This window comes from Xenopus laevis, chromosome 3L, assembly GCF_017654675.1.
Source record: "Xenopus laevis strain J_2021 chromosome 3L, Xenopus_laevis_v10.1, whole genome shotgun sequence".
Classification (NCBI taxonomy): Eukaryota; Metazoa; Chordata; class Amphibia; order Anura; family Pipidae; genus Xenopus; species Xenopus laevis.
The window spans coordinates 152499166-152514694 of NC_054375.1; the positions used below are offsets into that span (position 1 = coordinate 152499166).

The 15529-nt window shown below is 42.0% G+C and overlaps 1 protein-coding gene across 2 annotated transcripts; it reads right to left on the reverse strand.

Moving 5' to 3' along the window:
* Nucleotides 1-2453: 2453 nt before the first annotated feature.
* LOC121393059 (histidine N-acetyltransferase-like) lies at nt 2454-15408 on the reverse strand. 2 transcript variants are annotated; one of them, XM_041587330.1, is made up of 5 exons: nt 15314-15408; nt 12918-13143; nt 6490-6732; nt 4759-4983; nt 2454-4493 (listed from the first exon to the last, which is right to left on the reverse strand). In XM_041587330.1, exons 2-5 carry the CDS (start codon nt 13104-13106, stop codon nt 3942-3944), a joined length of 1209 nt encoding a protein of 402 aa, XP_041443264.1. In that variant the 5' UTR covers nt 13107-13143; nt 15314-15408; the 3' UTR covers nt 2454-3941. The 2 variants fall into 2 exon arrangements, with proteins under 2 accessions (XP_041443264.1, XP_041443265.1); XM_041587331.1 differs by having other exon boundaries at nt 12927-13143; nt 15314-15407.
* Nucleotides 15409-15529: the final 121 nt, after the last annotated feature.

The window sequence follows — 15529 nt, forward strand, 5'->3', positions numbered from 1 at the left end:
AAATAATGCCTACAAGGCCAACGTATACACTACTACAGCGGTGGATACGGATTACGTAAAATATATGAATGCTGCTTGAAAAAAGTGACTCCGGTGTTTTTTCTGGAGACGGTAATATTATGGATATTTAGACAGAATGGGAACAAGGTCACACAGCTCGATGGCGGGTTGAAGAAAACAGTGTGCAAATAATGCCTACAAGGCCAACGTATACACTACTACAGCGGTGGATACGGATTACGTAAAATATATGAATGCTGCTTGAAAAAAGTGACTCCGGTGTTTTTTCTGGAGACGGTAATATTATGGATATTTAGACAGAATGGGAACAAGGTCACACAGCTCGATGGCGGGTTGAAGAAAACAGTGTGCAAATAATGCCTACAAGGTCAACGTATACACTACTACAGCGGTGGATACGGATTACGTAAAATATATGAATGCTGCTTGAAAAAAAGTAACTCAAGTGGTTTTTCTAGAGACGATAATATTATCAATATTTAGACAAAATGTGAACAAGCTCACACAGCTCGATGGCGGGTTGAAGAAAACACTGTGCAAATAATGCCTACAAGGCCAACGTATACACTACTACAGCGGTGGATACGGATTACGTAAAATATATGAATGCTGCTTGAAAAAAGTGACTCCGGTGTTTTTTCTGGAGACGGTAATATTATGGATATTTAGACAGAATGGGAACAAGGTCACACAGCTCGATGGCGGGTTGAAGAAAACAGTGTGCAAATAATGCCTACAAGGCCAACGTATACACTACTACAGCGGTGGATACGGATTACGTAAAATATATGAATGCTGCTTGAAAAAAGTGACTCCGGTGTTTTTTCTGGAGACGGTAATATTATGGATATTTAGACAGAATGGGAACAAGGTCACACAGCTCGATGGCGGGTTGAAGAAAACAGTGTGCAAATAATGCCTACAAGGTCAACGTATACACTACTACAGCGGTGGATACGGATTACGTAAAATATATGAATGCTGCTTGAAAAAAAGTAACTCAAGTGGTTTTTCTAGAGACGATAATATTATCAATATTTAGACAAAATGTGAACAAGGTCACACAGCTCGATGGCGGGTTGAAGAAAACAGTGTGCAAATAATGCCTACAAGGTCAACGTATACACTACTACAGCGGTGGATACGGATTACGTAAAATATATGAATGCTGCTTGAAAAAAAGTAACTCAAGTGGTTTTTCTAGAGACGATAATATTATCAATATTTAGACAAAATGTGAACAAGCTCACACAGCTCGATGGCGGGTTGAAGAAAACACTGTGCAAATAATGCCTACAAGGCCAACGTATACACTACTACAGCGGTGGATACGGATTACGTAAAATATATGAATGCTGCTTGAAAAAAGTGACTCCGGTGTTTTTTCTGGAGACGGTAATATTATGGATATTTAGACAGAATGGGAACAAGGTCACACAGCTCGATGGCGGGTTGAAGAAAACAGTGTGCAAATAATGCCTACAAGGCCAACGTATACACTACTACAGCGGTGGATACGGATTACGTAAAATATATTATGGCTGCTTGAAAAAAGTGACTCCGGTGTTTTTTCTGGAGACGGTAATATTATGGATATTTAGACAGAATGTGAACAAGGTCACACAGCTCGATGGCGGGTTGAAGAAAACAGTGTGCAAATAATGCCTACAGGGCAAATAATGCCTAAAAGGTCAACTTATACACTACTACAGCGGTAGTAAAATAAAAAAAAGTAAAATAAAAAAAAAATGAATATTAAAAAAAAAAATTAAAGTTGGTGCTGCTGAACTACTAGGAGCAGCAGATTAGCACACCAGTCCCACTCCCCAACACTGCTAGACTAATAGCACTGGGCTCTTATAGTAGTAGTAGTAGTAGTAGTAGTAGTAAAACAACAAAAAAATAAATAAAAGCAGTCCTTACAAGGACTACTGTTATTGCAGCAGTCAGCAGATGAGATCAGAAGCAGGACAGCTGCCCACTGCAGCTACATACAGAGCACTGCAGTAGAAGGTAGATTACTAGCCAGCAAAGCTACCTAAGCTTAAATGTCCCTCAAACCCCTGCAGACTTCTGTCCCTCCAATAACAGAGCAGTATCAAAACGATTACTAGCCAGCAAACTTTCAACTGTCCCTGAAATCACTAACAGGCAGCAGCTCTCTCCCTACACTATCTCTTCAGCACACACAGGCAGAGTGAAAAAACGCTGCAGGGCTTCGGTTTTTATAGGGAAGGGGAGTGGTCCAGGGGAGAGCTTCCTGATTGGCTGCCATGTACCTGCTGGTCTGGGGTGAGAGGGCAAAAAAAAGCGCCAACAATGGCGAACCCAAAATGGCGAACGTCGCGCGACGTTCGCGAACTTCCGGCGAGCGCGAACACCCGATGTTCGCGCGAACAAGTTCGCCGGCGAACAGTTCGCGACATCTCTATTTGGGACCACATTCATGATAGATCTTGAGAAGGTTAAGAGAAGTATGTGTTGCATGCCTCTGTTAAGTGCCTAAAAATATTACAAACTCATAAGACTGCTTTATGGTAACGATGCACAAGAGTTTGGGTTCTTTTATGGCAAATGCAATGTTTGTAAGAATTTCCTGGCTACTAACCAGGTCCTCCTTTGGGGAAGCAATAACACATTCAATGGCTGAAAATTAGCCCCAATGATGTATAAGCAGATGAGGCAGATCTTTTCCAGGGAATTTTTTCCGAGAATTTCATGAATTTCTTTTGCCAGAAAAATTAAATTCCAGGTCCCATGGGCCTTGTCAGGTATAACATTAGAAGCCCTGTGGAAAGGGTTATCTACCCTAGTGGTTTGGATGTGAATTCTCTATGGACATTTAAAGGGATACCGAAATCTTATGCAAAAAACAACTCAGAACCCAATTTCCTGGAAATGCCACTTTTTTGTTTCCAGTGGATGTATTTTGTACATGAATTCAGTGTCCCTTTAATTAGGCCCAGACTTTTACCATGAAAGAGTTGCTGTGGGGGACTTTTAGGTGCAGGTAATGCCCGCCGTTCACTGTGTATAAAGTAGGGTATATTCCATATGGGTCTCGGTGACGCCCTGAATTCACAGTATATAAAACAGTTAATCTATACTCAAAGTTTTCATGTTGACATGAGAAGTGCAAATTATTGCATATTAATACGTATCACATATATATATATATAGATACATATATATCGATATCTACTGAATATATATACTGGAAAATATGTGTGTATGTATATATACACAGTGCAATACTTTACTATCACCCGCCCTCCATAAAAAGTGCAATAAATATATAAATATATTATCACACACTCAGTTATCTCAGTGCAGAGTATAAAACCCCCAGCCCCCCATATTATTCTCCTTGTCGGCCCCCCTCTCTCTTATATAAATATATATATATACACACACACACACACTCTCTTACACACACACACAATCTTGTGTGTGTTTTAAAAACATAGACACGCACACACATACACTGTAGTGCAATGTAAGCGACGTTAGAAGAAGGGAACTCTTTCTCCTATAAGTGTACTGTGTGCACACATACACCCTATGTACAACGCAGCATTCTCTGTAGCAGAGATTACCAGCCTGCCTCTCTCCTGCTGCTACTTAACTACAACTCTCTCCCTCCACTGAGCTGCTGAGCCAGGAACAGATAGTTCAGCTTCAGCGGGAGAGACTCAGGTTGTCTGCCCCTACTCTACAGCATAGATGTAAGTGTAAGTGGTGAGTGCGGTAAATCCAGAAGAGAAAGGAAGAGAGAAAATTGTATGCTGATGATTATGCTTGGTCTGAAGGCTCAGATCTGTAGATTAAGATGTGGTTTCTAAAGGGAGGTCTCAGCTATCAGGAAAAGGTTATTAAGAGGATGAGGGCTAACTTGCCACTTGAGGTGCCCCTAATACTTGTTAGATATCAGCCTCCAGGAGATACTGCTCAGTGTATCCTTTCTCAAGGTGCAAGCCCAACACCATGGTGCAAAAATCAGCCATGGGCCTCCACAGGTTAGGAGGCAAGAAGAGCTGGCATCTCACATCCGCTGGAAGTTTGGGAACATGGGCATGAAGATGAGACAGCAGTTGCTCCTGAACGCTCTGCAGCTCAGACCCGAAGACATCAATGTTGAGGTAGAAGCAGAGCGGACCAGCAGGTACAGGGAATGGAGCTGTGCAGAGGGTCGCCACCTGCGGTTGAATCAGGTCATCTGACATCCAACGCAGCGATTTGCGTCGAAGCAGGTCTTGGTTGTCAGGCACGGCCTGAAATGGTTGCCAGTCCTGAATGATGGTTTGATTGGGCAGGAGATCCTTCAGAAGTCCCCCTCGTTCCAGGAAGACATCACGGACATCTTCAGGGGTCAGCAGAATGGGTGGAGGTGGACGAGTAGCCAGAGGAGGTAAAGGGATGGAGGAAAGACGTGAAGCAAGGTCTGGCGCATTGAAACTGACCAGGAGGATGCCCTGTTGGTGAGGAAAGGAGGACAAGGCAAGACAAAGGGGAGTTGGATGGACACAAAAGAACGACGGTCAAAGAGAGAAGAAGAGAAAAGTGTCAAAACATTTGTTTCAATGACATGCATGATCATAGAGGCATTTGGTTAACAGGATACAGTTAGAAAAAAAAGAGTTTACTTATACCTGAAGATAATGTCACATCATGTTAAAGGGGATGTAAGACCAAATCTTACATATATAAACTTATATATATATATTTGCTATACACCACCTGCTTGGCAATGACCCGGTATTTGGTTAGTTCCTTTGCACTCAGCTTGTCATCCCTCGTGAGCCTCATCACTTTCACACTTGGGTATCGATGCTTCACCAACTTGCAGCAGAATCTCTGGAGCACCCCAGCCACGCCTCTTCCACGCTCCCAAGGTGCCACACGAAGTCCTTCCAGAAGAGCCGTCTCACCACCATCCACCACAAACACAGAGAGCAGGCCAATCTATATGGTGGAAAACATACATTGTTATTCTAATAGATATTTAACATAAGCTAATGCCCTAGATTTTATAACAACAAATAACCACAAACAAATCCAATCACTTAATCCTGTAGGTATAATGTTATGAAGTAGCCCTCAGAACTGGGGTTTACCATTAAAATGGGTATATTAGCGCCTGATATTTTTTGCCCAATCGGAGGGTGGTTTCCCGAACTGGCCCAGGGATTTGTAATTGTAGTTTCTGTCCATATGTTATGTAAAGGGAGGGACCACATGGCTCTTTCTCATTGGACACCACCTGGGACCAGGGATGGAGAACCTGGAGCAGAAGTCCACATATCAATTATGTGCCCCAAGAGTCCTTAGTAAAGTAAGGGAACAGGGACCCAATCAACAAGGTAAATATAGAGGATTTCTGTTTTATCATATCAAACTCATAGAAGATATGAGTTTGAGAGGCTGAAAAGACATAGTAGGGAGTTAGTTCTCCAAGGCAACACACACATTAAAGTGTAAAGACCACAGTTTGGATTGGATTCAGGCTAACTCCTTGAAAAGCTTTCACTGGAGGGATTCAGTTCCATTGAGGAGCCCTTAAGTAGTGAGACCCTTTACATGTTCTAGCTAAGTAAGCTGAAGCTTGAAACTTTTTGTTTTTTATGGGTACAAGGCAGAGTATTAAGTAGCTGTCCATGTCGATGAAAGAAAAACTGCCTTTTAGTTCAATATATATTAAGGTTATTCCTAATTGATAACATCAGAATCAAAACAACTGGCAATTCATAGGCAGTCTACTTGTGGATGGGATCAACCAGATTTATGGGGAGCTTCTGCCATATTCATCATGTCATCTGTTGACTGCCCACCCACAGAATTGGTCTTCAACCAAGCAGTTTGGACATCTGGTTGGATCTAATGTTGTCCATTCAGAAGAAGATTTAGTAATTGTTCTAAAATGGCAGAAAAGATACAGTCTGTGGTGAACATTTGGCTCTTATCTTCCTTTCCTAGTAGTCAACATTTAGAATGTACAAAAAGACAAAGGCAAACCAAAAGATTAGTTTACAGCTAACCCATTAACAAGTTTTGGGAATAATAAAGATAGATGCATTCTATACTACAAGTATGGGATCCGTTATCCAGAAACCCCTTATCCGGAAAGCTCCAAATTATGGACCGGTCATCTCCCATAGACTCCATTTTATCCAAATAATCCACTTTTTTTGAATTATTTCCTTTTTCTCTGTAATAATAAAACAGTACCTTCTACATGATCCAAAAGAAGACATAATGAATCCTTATTGGAAGCAAAACCAGCCTATTGGGTTTATTTAAGGTTTACTTAAGAAAGATCCATTATCCAGAAAGCCTCAGGTCCCAAGCATTCTGGATAACAGGTCAGATACCTGTAGTATAAGACTGTACTTGAAAGAACAGAATAGAGGTCAAGAGCAAAGCTTTGTCATTAGTGAAATAGAAGACGTACAATCTATACTGAGTACTTACCACAGTGCCACTTTTCTTGGCCAAAACCACCATCCGGTCCTTCTCATTGATCCAGCTGTGATAACGACTTGGCAGATAATCTAGACCCCCATAGATTCCATGAGAGATGGAGATAATCTCTTCAAATTCTTTTTCTGTGGCTAGCACAAATTCAAATTCCCCATCTTGTGGGGCTCCAGGGACTGCCTCTATCTTCATGTGAGCACCTTGGAATCCGTAACACCTCTGAAGCTTAAAGACGTCCTTGAGAAAAGAGAGAGAGACAAGGTCCTGTTGGATACTGAGATGCCCCTGATGATCAAAGGAAACCAGTAATGAAATGTTCAGTTGCTGTTCATACACTAGAGGGCGGTCTTCACCAAGACCCAAGTGGTGTTGGAAATAAAGGCAGAGAGTAAACCTTTATCAAACCCTGGAGGGAGAGAACAAAGTATTAACGTTTCCTACTGTGTAAAGTTTAACCTATGCCCCGTGGGATGGATGGAGTCTCATTGGCTAAGGGGCAATAAGGATATTTCCTAATCTATGGGGATGGAGGCATCTGAAGATCCTGAGGCTGGAGGCCTCAATGAAGGATATTTATGAAGCCTAACATGTGGAGAACAATTTGTTGGGAATGGGGGGGATAGAGCTTGTAAATAAGAACTTGTAGTAAGTGGAAGGTTATTAGATGTTCCCCTGGGAGTGTGAGATAGACAGGGTCAGATAGTAAACAGTCCTATGCTCTAATGAGGAGAAGTGTAGAGTAGTTACCCAGGTGACTCCTGCCAGGCTGTAGGGACTGTAGTGGTTGGGATGTAGGGTAGTGTCTGAAATTCCTGAGATAGAGTCCTACGCGGAAGTAAATTTTTAAGACCAGGATCTGACCCGAACTAGCAGTCCGCGACCCGAACCGCAACCCGCATACTGTATTTACCCACTTTGATCTGCTACCCGACCCGGACCCGCAACTGCCTTATCTGCAAACCCGACTCGCAACCCGCCGACCACCATCAAACAGGAAGTGATGTTGCTGTAAAGTGACCATCAAAAGTGAGCGGGGACAGAAACTAGTTTTGTCAAACTTTAAAAGGAGTAAAATATAGACAATATTACATAAGATAAGAAATTTACACAAGACCCGCAACCCGATCCGGGACCGCAGACCCGCATCTATACCCGCACCTGAAAATCCTCCCCTCATTCCGCTTTTTTTTGCAGGTACCCGACCCGCTGCAGGACTCTACCCTGAGATATCCAGATCGGGGCATACATTGGATGGTTGAGAAATACCCATGTGAAACTGTGATGCTAAGTAATGATCTGCCATGAGTATCTACCATATTGCACCATATCAGGGTAATTCAAGGATGAACCTCAAGCCTTCTCCCACAATGCATTACACAAGTATAGAAGAGTGTATTTAGGGACTATGCAATGTACATGGAGTCCAACTGGATGTGAAATATGCTGCAGGGGCATTGCAAGGGCTTTACAGAGGCTTTCCAGTATTTTGCTTAGGAATCCGAGGCTGTGTGATGTACCTCAGGGGAGAGGGAATCTTGGGCAGTGCAGTGTCCTACAGGGACATTATAGATCATGTAACCTATTTCAGGCCCTTTGGGTATATACAGATGCAGCCACTTTAGTTTGTCTGTTTGACACAGAATAACTAAACACAGAAATCCCATTTATCTTATTTAACACAGAAAACTGTGTCACAACATCCCTTCTAATTAAAGCATTCACCATTGTGAACAATGGTGCTTTGGTATGCTAATGAAAAGGTTAAATGCATTAAATGAGTTAAGATGACTTTAAATAGCACAGGTTCTTCAATTAACCCTGAGTCATGACGCATTTAACTCACAAATGCAAGTGGCTTCATCTGTAACATACTGCACCACCGTGTGCAATAAACTGCAGGGCCACGTAATTCAGCTAAAGTGGGTGCTGTGTAATGTACTACAGGGACACTGGGACTTTATAACCAGGACACTCACATCAGCACGAGGAGCCATTTCAATGCATTTGCTAATCTTGTCCGCTATATATTTAGTGTCTCAGTCACTTCTCTGGTGCAGAGGTACATATGGTTACTCAGTTAGTGCGGCTGCACTGCTTCACGGGAGCAAAAATAGCTCGTCACGATCACAACCCAGTGAAAATCAGACCGGGAAGCCTATCCCCCCTCTCCCTTCCTTTCTGATCTTTTTTAAACACTGCCAGTGCATCACTCATCACTCCCTCCTCGGCCAGGCTGCTTTCATCCCTCGCATTATATTAATGGCACCCGAGGCACGACTGAGCCCAGATTACATTGTAGCCTTTAGGGATTAATATCAGTGCAAACATCACTGCCAATGCTTATGTAATAAAAACACCAGCCTTTCATGGATTCAAACCAATTGCCTTTAGCCTGATGTTATTAGAGGGGATGAACTGACACCGGCGCTGGGTGGGTGCTCTGGAGACCCATCTTTTTCTGGCCCTAAGGACAAAGACACACACAGAGATTTAAGGAGATTTAGTCACCCGGCGATAAATCACCTCTTTTTTGGGGCCCACTAATCTCCCCGAAAAGCCTTTCCATCGGCTAGAATCGAAATCACTGGCAGGATGTCACTGGGATCTCTTCGTTTTCCGAAGTCGCCCGAAGTTTCCTTGTGTGGCAACGTCGGGCGACTTCAGAAAACAAAGTACTCCGAGTGCCATCCCACCGACTAAATCTCCCCAAATCTTCGCGTGTGTCTCTGCCCTAAAGCCTGTTAAATTGAGGAATCTTTAAAGATCTTCTGCCTTTTTTAAAGGGAAGCGAAAATGAAAATATAATATAAGCTTCCTCATAATGAAATAAGAAATTTTCTAAATACAATCAATTAAAAATTCTGCATTGTTTCGGAAATTATCTTCACTATCCCTCTCTCAGCATCTGTTTCTCTTCATTCTGTCTTCATGCAGCAGTTGAGTGTCAGATATTCATTGACAGTTAGATCCAATATATCTTATAGCTCCTTTCCTAGCAGATGTATTAGAGCTCATTCAAATAACTGATTCCAGTACAAGCAAAATAACTGCCTTTTGCACAAATCCTGCATGTAGAGAGACATGATGTCTGGTGAGTTTAATAGAGTGATCTCTAATACATCTTCTAGGCAAAATGAGCCCCCCTATAAGATATATTGGATCTAACTGTCAGTGAATATCTGACACCCAACTGCTGCATGAAGACAGAATGAAGAGAAACAGATGCTGAGAGAGGGATAGTGAAGAAAACAGTACATCATTTTTAATTGATTGTATTTAGAAAGTTTATTTTATCGGTATGCTGAAGCTTATATTAAATTTTCATTTTTGTGATAGTTCCCCTTTAAATTAGGCTAAATAGTAAATTTTTCTATTTGGGGGAACAGCTGGTTCCTGACTAGCGACACTTTTACCATCTGATTCTGAGCGGGGGCTGGATGAAATAACAGTCTCACAGTCACAAGCAGCTCATGCAGGAAGAACAGCCAGTTCCCAATTCGTAAAACACTTACTGTATAGGTTTTTAGTGGGGGGGGGGTGAACTGACCTACTGAAAGTCATAGAGGGGTGATGAAGCATCTGGATCATAGCTCCTGTCTGTGCTTTAAAGCTTAGTCTGGTCCAAGGGTATTAACCCACTGCAACTTTATCAACCCCTAATACAAGGCAAAGATTTTCATTGGAGGTTGTCTCATAGAATACTAGGATCCTTTTTTCCCCAGTATATCTCAGGGTATTGGATTGAAGCTTCAGCTTAGGACTGCTGCAGACCAGAAGACAAGTAGTCCTCATTCAAGCAACTCTTAATGAACGGTGAGCACTTGTAGTTATGGTGGGATCCAGGCCAAAGAAGACTACTATTCCCGGTAGCCCCTGACAGCCTTCAACTAACAGCAAATGAAGCTTATGGAGAAATGGTAAGAAGAGTGATACTATTTTGTGTCCTAATCTTGCCTTGTTGTCTTAGTTTTGTCCTTCTTTCTCCATTTTGTCATACAGTCTCCATCTTGTCCTAATGACTCCTTGTCCTTCTATGTCCATCTGTCACCATGTGGTCCTACAAATTCCATTGTGTTATATTGCTTCTGTCTTGCCGTATAGTCTCTACCTTGCCCTACAGTCTCCATCTTGCCCTACATTCTCCATTTTGCCCTACAGTCTCCATCTTGCCCTACTGTTGGTATCTTGTCCTACAGTCCTACAATCTCCATTTGTCCTATTGTCTCCATCATACCCTACTTTTTCCATCTTGTGCTACTGTCCCCATTTTATCCTATGTCTCTATCTTGTTCTATTGTCACAATTTTGCCCTACTGTGCAATCTTATCCTGCACTGTTCATCTTGTTCACCTGTCTCCATCTATCTCCACCCTACTTTCTACATCTTACCCTTCTGTCTCCATCTTGCCAGCGCCGGATTTCTAAGACGGGTGCCCCTAGGCCGCGCGGTCTGACTAGGCGGCCGCGCGGTCCTAGCGCCCACCTCACCTCCCTTTCCCAGCGCGCCGGCGAAAAAACGCCGGCACAGCTGCTGTAATTGAATGGGGACGCACACATCCCCATAATGCGGCTGGGCGGCATGCCGCCCCTATTTTTTTGCTGCCCTAGGCCCGGGCCTATGCGGCCTTGCCGCAAATCGGGCCTGCATCTTGCCATACTGTCTTCATTTTATCTTACTGTCTCCATCCTGTCCTTCTGGTCCATCTTGTTCTATTGTTTTCATCTTGTCCTACTCTCACCACCTTGTTCTACTGTCTCCATGTAGTCTTGTTTTCTCCATTTATCCTCCTGTCTCCATCTTGTTATACTGTCTTCATCTTGCCTTTCTATCTCCATCCTAACATACAGTCTCAATCTTATCCTGCTAGCTCCATCTGTCACCATCTTGCTCTACTGTCACCATCTTGTCCTACTGTCTGCATCTAGTCTTGATGTCTCCATTTATCATATTGTCTCCATCTTGTTCTACTGTCTCCATCTACACTAGATGTCTCCATTTATCATATTGTCTCCATCTTGTCCTACTGTCTGCATCTAGTATTGATGTCTCCATTTATCATATTGTCTCCATCTTGTCCTACTGTCTGCATCCAGTCTTGATTTCTCCATTTATCATATTGTCTCCATCTTGTCCTTCTGTCTGCATCTAGTCTTGATGTCTCCATCTATCATATTGTCTCCATCTTGTCCTACTGTCTGCATCCAGTCTTGATTTCTCCATTTATCATATTGTCTCCATCTTGTCCTTCTGTCTGCATCTAGTCTTGATGTCTCCATTTATCATATTGTCTCCATCTTGTCCTTCTGTCTGCATCTAGTCTTGATGTCTCCATCTATCATATTGTCTCCATCTTGTCCTACTGTCTGCATCTAGTCTTGATGTCTCCATCTATCATATTGTCTCCATCTTGTCCTACTGTCTGCATCTAGTCTTGATGTCTCCATCTATCATATTGTCTCCATCTTGTCCTACTGTCACCACCTTGCCATTTTGCCCTATAATCATCTTGTACTACTGTACTTGTCTTGTTCTACCTCACCTGGCAACCCTAATATTACAGCTTTGGAGCAAAAAATTCAACAGCATGCAAAATTTCCGCTACTCTTGAGTTCATGATACTGCTCTGTATTCTCAGTCATGGAGGAGTTCATATTTGCATGGAAAGAATGTCCATCATTTTTGACAATACATATACATGTGCATTAAATATAAATAGTGTAGTAGATGGCCATTATTTAGCCTCTAGCTTTCTTGCTAATGTTGAAGTGGCCAAAATATCTTTGTTTTAACTGCAGTGATAATCATTGGCCACTAGGTGGAGGCTATGCTCACCAAAGTACCATCGTGTGCTACTGACTCGCTATGGGGGCTGATTTACAAAGAGAGATGATAAATTAAACCAGTGCAGTGGCTCATAGTGACCAATCAGAATTGGCTTTACCTCCTAAACTGTACAAGAGGGAATTGGTTGCTACTAGCAACTGTTAGTAAGTGAGCCCTATTACACGCAAGGCAGGGACATGCCCACGCTACCAGGTTTGGAAATGAGAGTGTTGCTGCCCAAGGAAAGCAAAGAAATGGCCCTTTTTCTAGTGTATGACCCGGAACAAGCCGGTGGGTGGTACATGTTCTGATGTTGCTAGACGAACTTTGGTGACCTCACGATATCTGGGACGTAGGGTGTCAGAAAGGTGCTTCTGAATTAAACGGACAATCCCACGGCCTCTCATCCAGGGGGCAACCCGCAGTTTTTGAACTACAGCTGCTTCACCACCATCTACCACCAAGAGCGACACAAATCCAACCTAAGAGGGAACACCTTTAGTTGGAAGTGTTTCTCTATATGAGAAGTTATTGATCTATGCCTAATCATGTTGCCCTCTTACAATAACTACAACAAGGTGACCCTTGCTTCATTTACCTTACTCACCACTTGTTTTTTAAACTTGGCCAGGAACATCCTCCTCTGAGGGTCTGCCAACCACTTATGGTATGAAACTGGTAGGTAATCCAGACCACAATAGATTCCACCAGAGATGGACATGACCTCATCATAGTCATGTGAAGTAGCAGGGACAATTTGAACATCCAGCAGGAAATCCTCAGACATGGCTTAATATATTTTATCTTCTATCTTAATCTTGTTCCTACAGCATGAAATGAGAAAATGGAAAAAAGTGAGTAATTTGTATTGACCTACTTATTCTCCACAACTGCAATGGAAACCTAAGACCTTCTTTGTGTGAATATAAGATTAGACCCCTAAAGTCTTATAACTCAAATGCATCATCAAGAAGCATCTATATGTCAAAATGAACAGGAAAGGGTATCTCAAAACCCCTCAAAAGTTCATTAGCCCATTTGTGTAGAACTATTATTTTTCATAGATTTGCAATTGCCTAAATAACTGAATAACTTTAATACTTTCTACATTCAGAAGTTTGTGTGCTGATTTTGTATGTGTGTGTAGATAAGGGGGAGACCCTTGATACAAGGTTATTTTATTATAGTAGATCGGCTTTTCAATTCTTTTTTTAATGAGATCTTTAGTGATTTGCCTTCGTGTTCTACGAACCTCCAACCTGAAATCTTGTATTTCTCCTCTCAATGTCACTAAATTCAATACGAAAAAGGTTTCATGTGAAAACGTATGGAAGAGATTCAATTTGAGATGCAATTCAGAAAAACATATCTCATTGTTTATCATGTAAAGACTTTATTGAAGTTTATGGGAAAAAACTGGAACTGAATTTGGAGAAAAGTTTTTTTTTCCTTGAATTGAATCTTGTCCATGACTTTTCACGTGATAAACCTTGAGATAACTTTTTCTCACTGAACTGAATCTGGCCCATGAGTTTCTTGATTCATACTTAGGGGCACATTTGCTAAAGTGTGAATTTTCTCCTCCTCTAATTTCATCAAACTTCACATTAATTCGCCAGGTGCATTTTCAGAACATACCTCATATTTATTGAAAATCAAAAGTACACTTTTTCAAGAGAAATGTCATGAATTTTCTCCTGATGTAAATTCTCTGTATATACAATTGTAGTGGGGAAAATTCTCTAGAGAATTATCGCCATGAGGAAATGACTTGGATGGGGTGGCTGCTCTATCTTTATAATGGTAGTTCACCAGCTTGTACCTGGACAAATATCTCTTGGTGACAATTTGTTCTTGTTCTCTTAGTAAATTGGAGAATATTCCCTGGACAAGAGAAGTAATTAATTCTCTAAATCTTGTTGCATTCTACTTTTAGTAAATTGGTGATGTCCAGGGTAACATTAATTTTTGCTGAAATTACAAATTTTCACTTTCACTCTTTAGTAAATGTACCTCTTAGACTCTCACAGACTAAGGGGCAAATTCACTAAGGCGCGAAGCGCCGAACGCTAGCGTTTGGCATTTTCGCTACTGCGCAAATTCACTAACAAACGCTGGCGTAGTTTCGCTAGTGTTACTTCGCAACCTTACGCCAGGCGAATCTTCGCTAGCGACGAAACTACGCAAATTCACTAACTTGCGCAGTGTAGTGAACGCTACCTTTTACTCTAGACTTCCTTCGCCACCTCAGACCTGGCGAAGCGCAATAGAGTAGATAGGGATTGTTTAAAAAAAAGTCAAAATTTTTTCTAAGTCCCAAAAAACGCTGGCGTGTTTTCTACATGATGGCTGATAGGCTGAAAAAGATCGAAATTTTTTTGGGGCTCCCCTTCCTCCCCCCTACATTTCCTGACTCATGGCAACTTACCTAGACAGTGGGCACATGTGTAGGGCAAAACAAAATTTTTATTTGCAGATTTGAAGGTTTTCTAGGCATTTGCAGTGCAGATACGTGTTCCTCCATTGAAATTTGAATTTCGCGCCGTATGCAAATTAGCCTTCGCTAGCGCAACTTCGATTTATATAGCGAAACAACGCTAGCGCAACTCCGCAACCTTACGCTACCCCTGTGCGCAACTTCGGATTTGAGTGAATTTGCGAAGCGCTGGCGAAACTACGCCTGGCGAAGTGTGGCGAAGTGCGGCGAAGTTGCGCCTGGCGCAACTTCGCATCTTAGTGAATTTGCCCCTAAGTGACCAATATATTTATATTTATGCAATTAATTCCACCAGTGTGTTAGGCACTGGATGAACATGGGCTCTATCATAGCTGAAGTTATGAGGTGACCTCAGACTCTTTGGTCTAAACTAGTTGTTTTGCTTTTGAGAGCCTGGACCTTCCTATGAACACCAGCTTGACTACTCTCTGGAACTCTAGTAATAGGCGCATATAAAAACCAACAAATGTTTTCTGAACACCATCCAAATGACTTACCTGTCCCTTCTTCAGGTTGAGCATTTTGGCAAATAATTCAGTGAAATTGGACTCCAGAACTTGATGTCTCCGTAGAATTTTTATATTAACGTTCAGAGCAAAAGTTTTAACTTCCTTTCTTTTTCATAACATCTGTGCACACAACATCTACAATTCTTTATCTCATTTTCAGATCAGACTTACAGGCACACTTTTCTTATCTCGGCTGCTCAGACA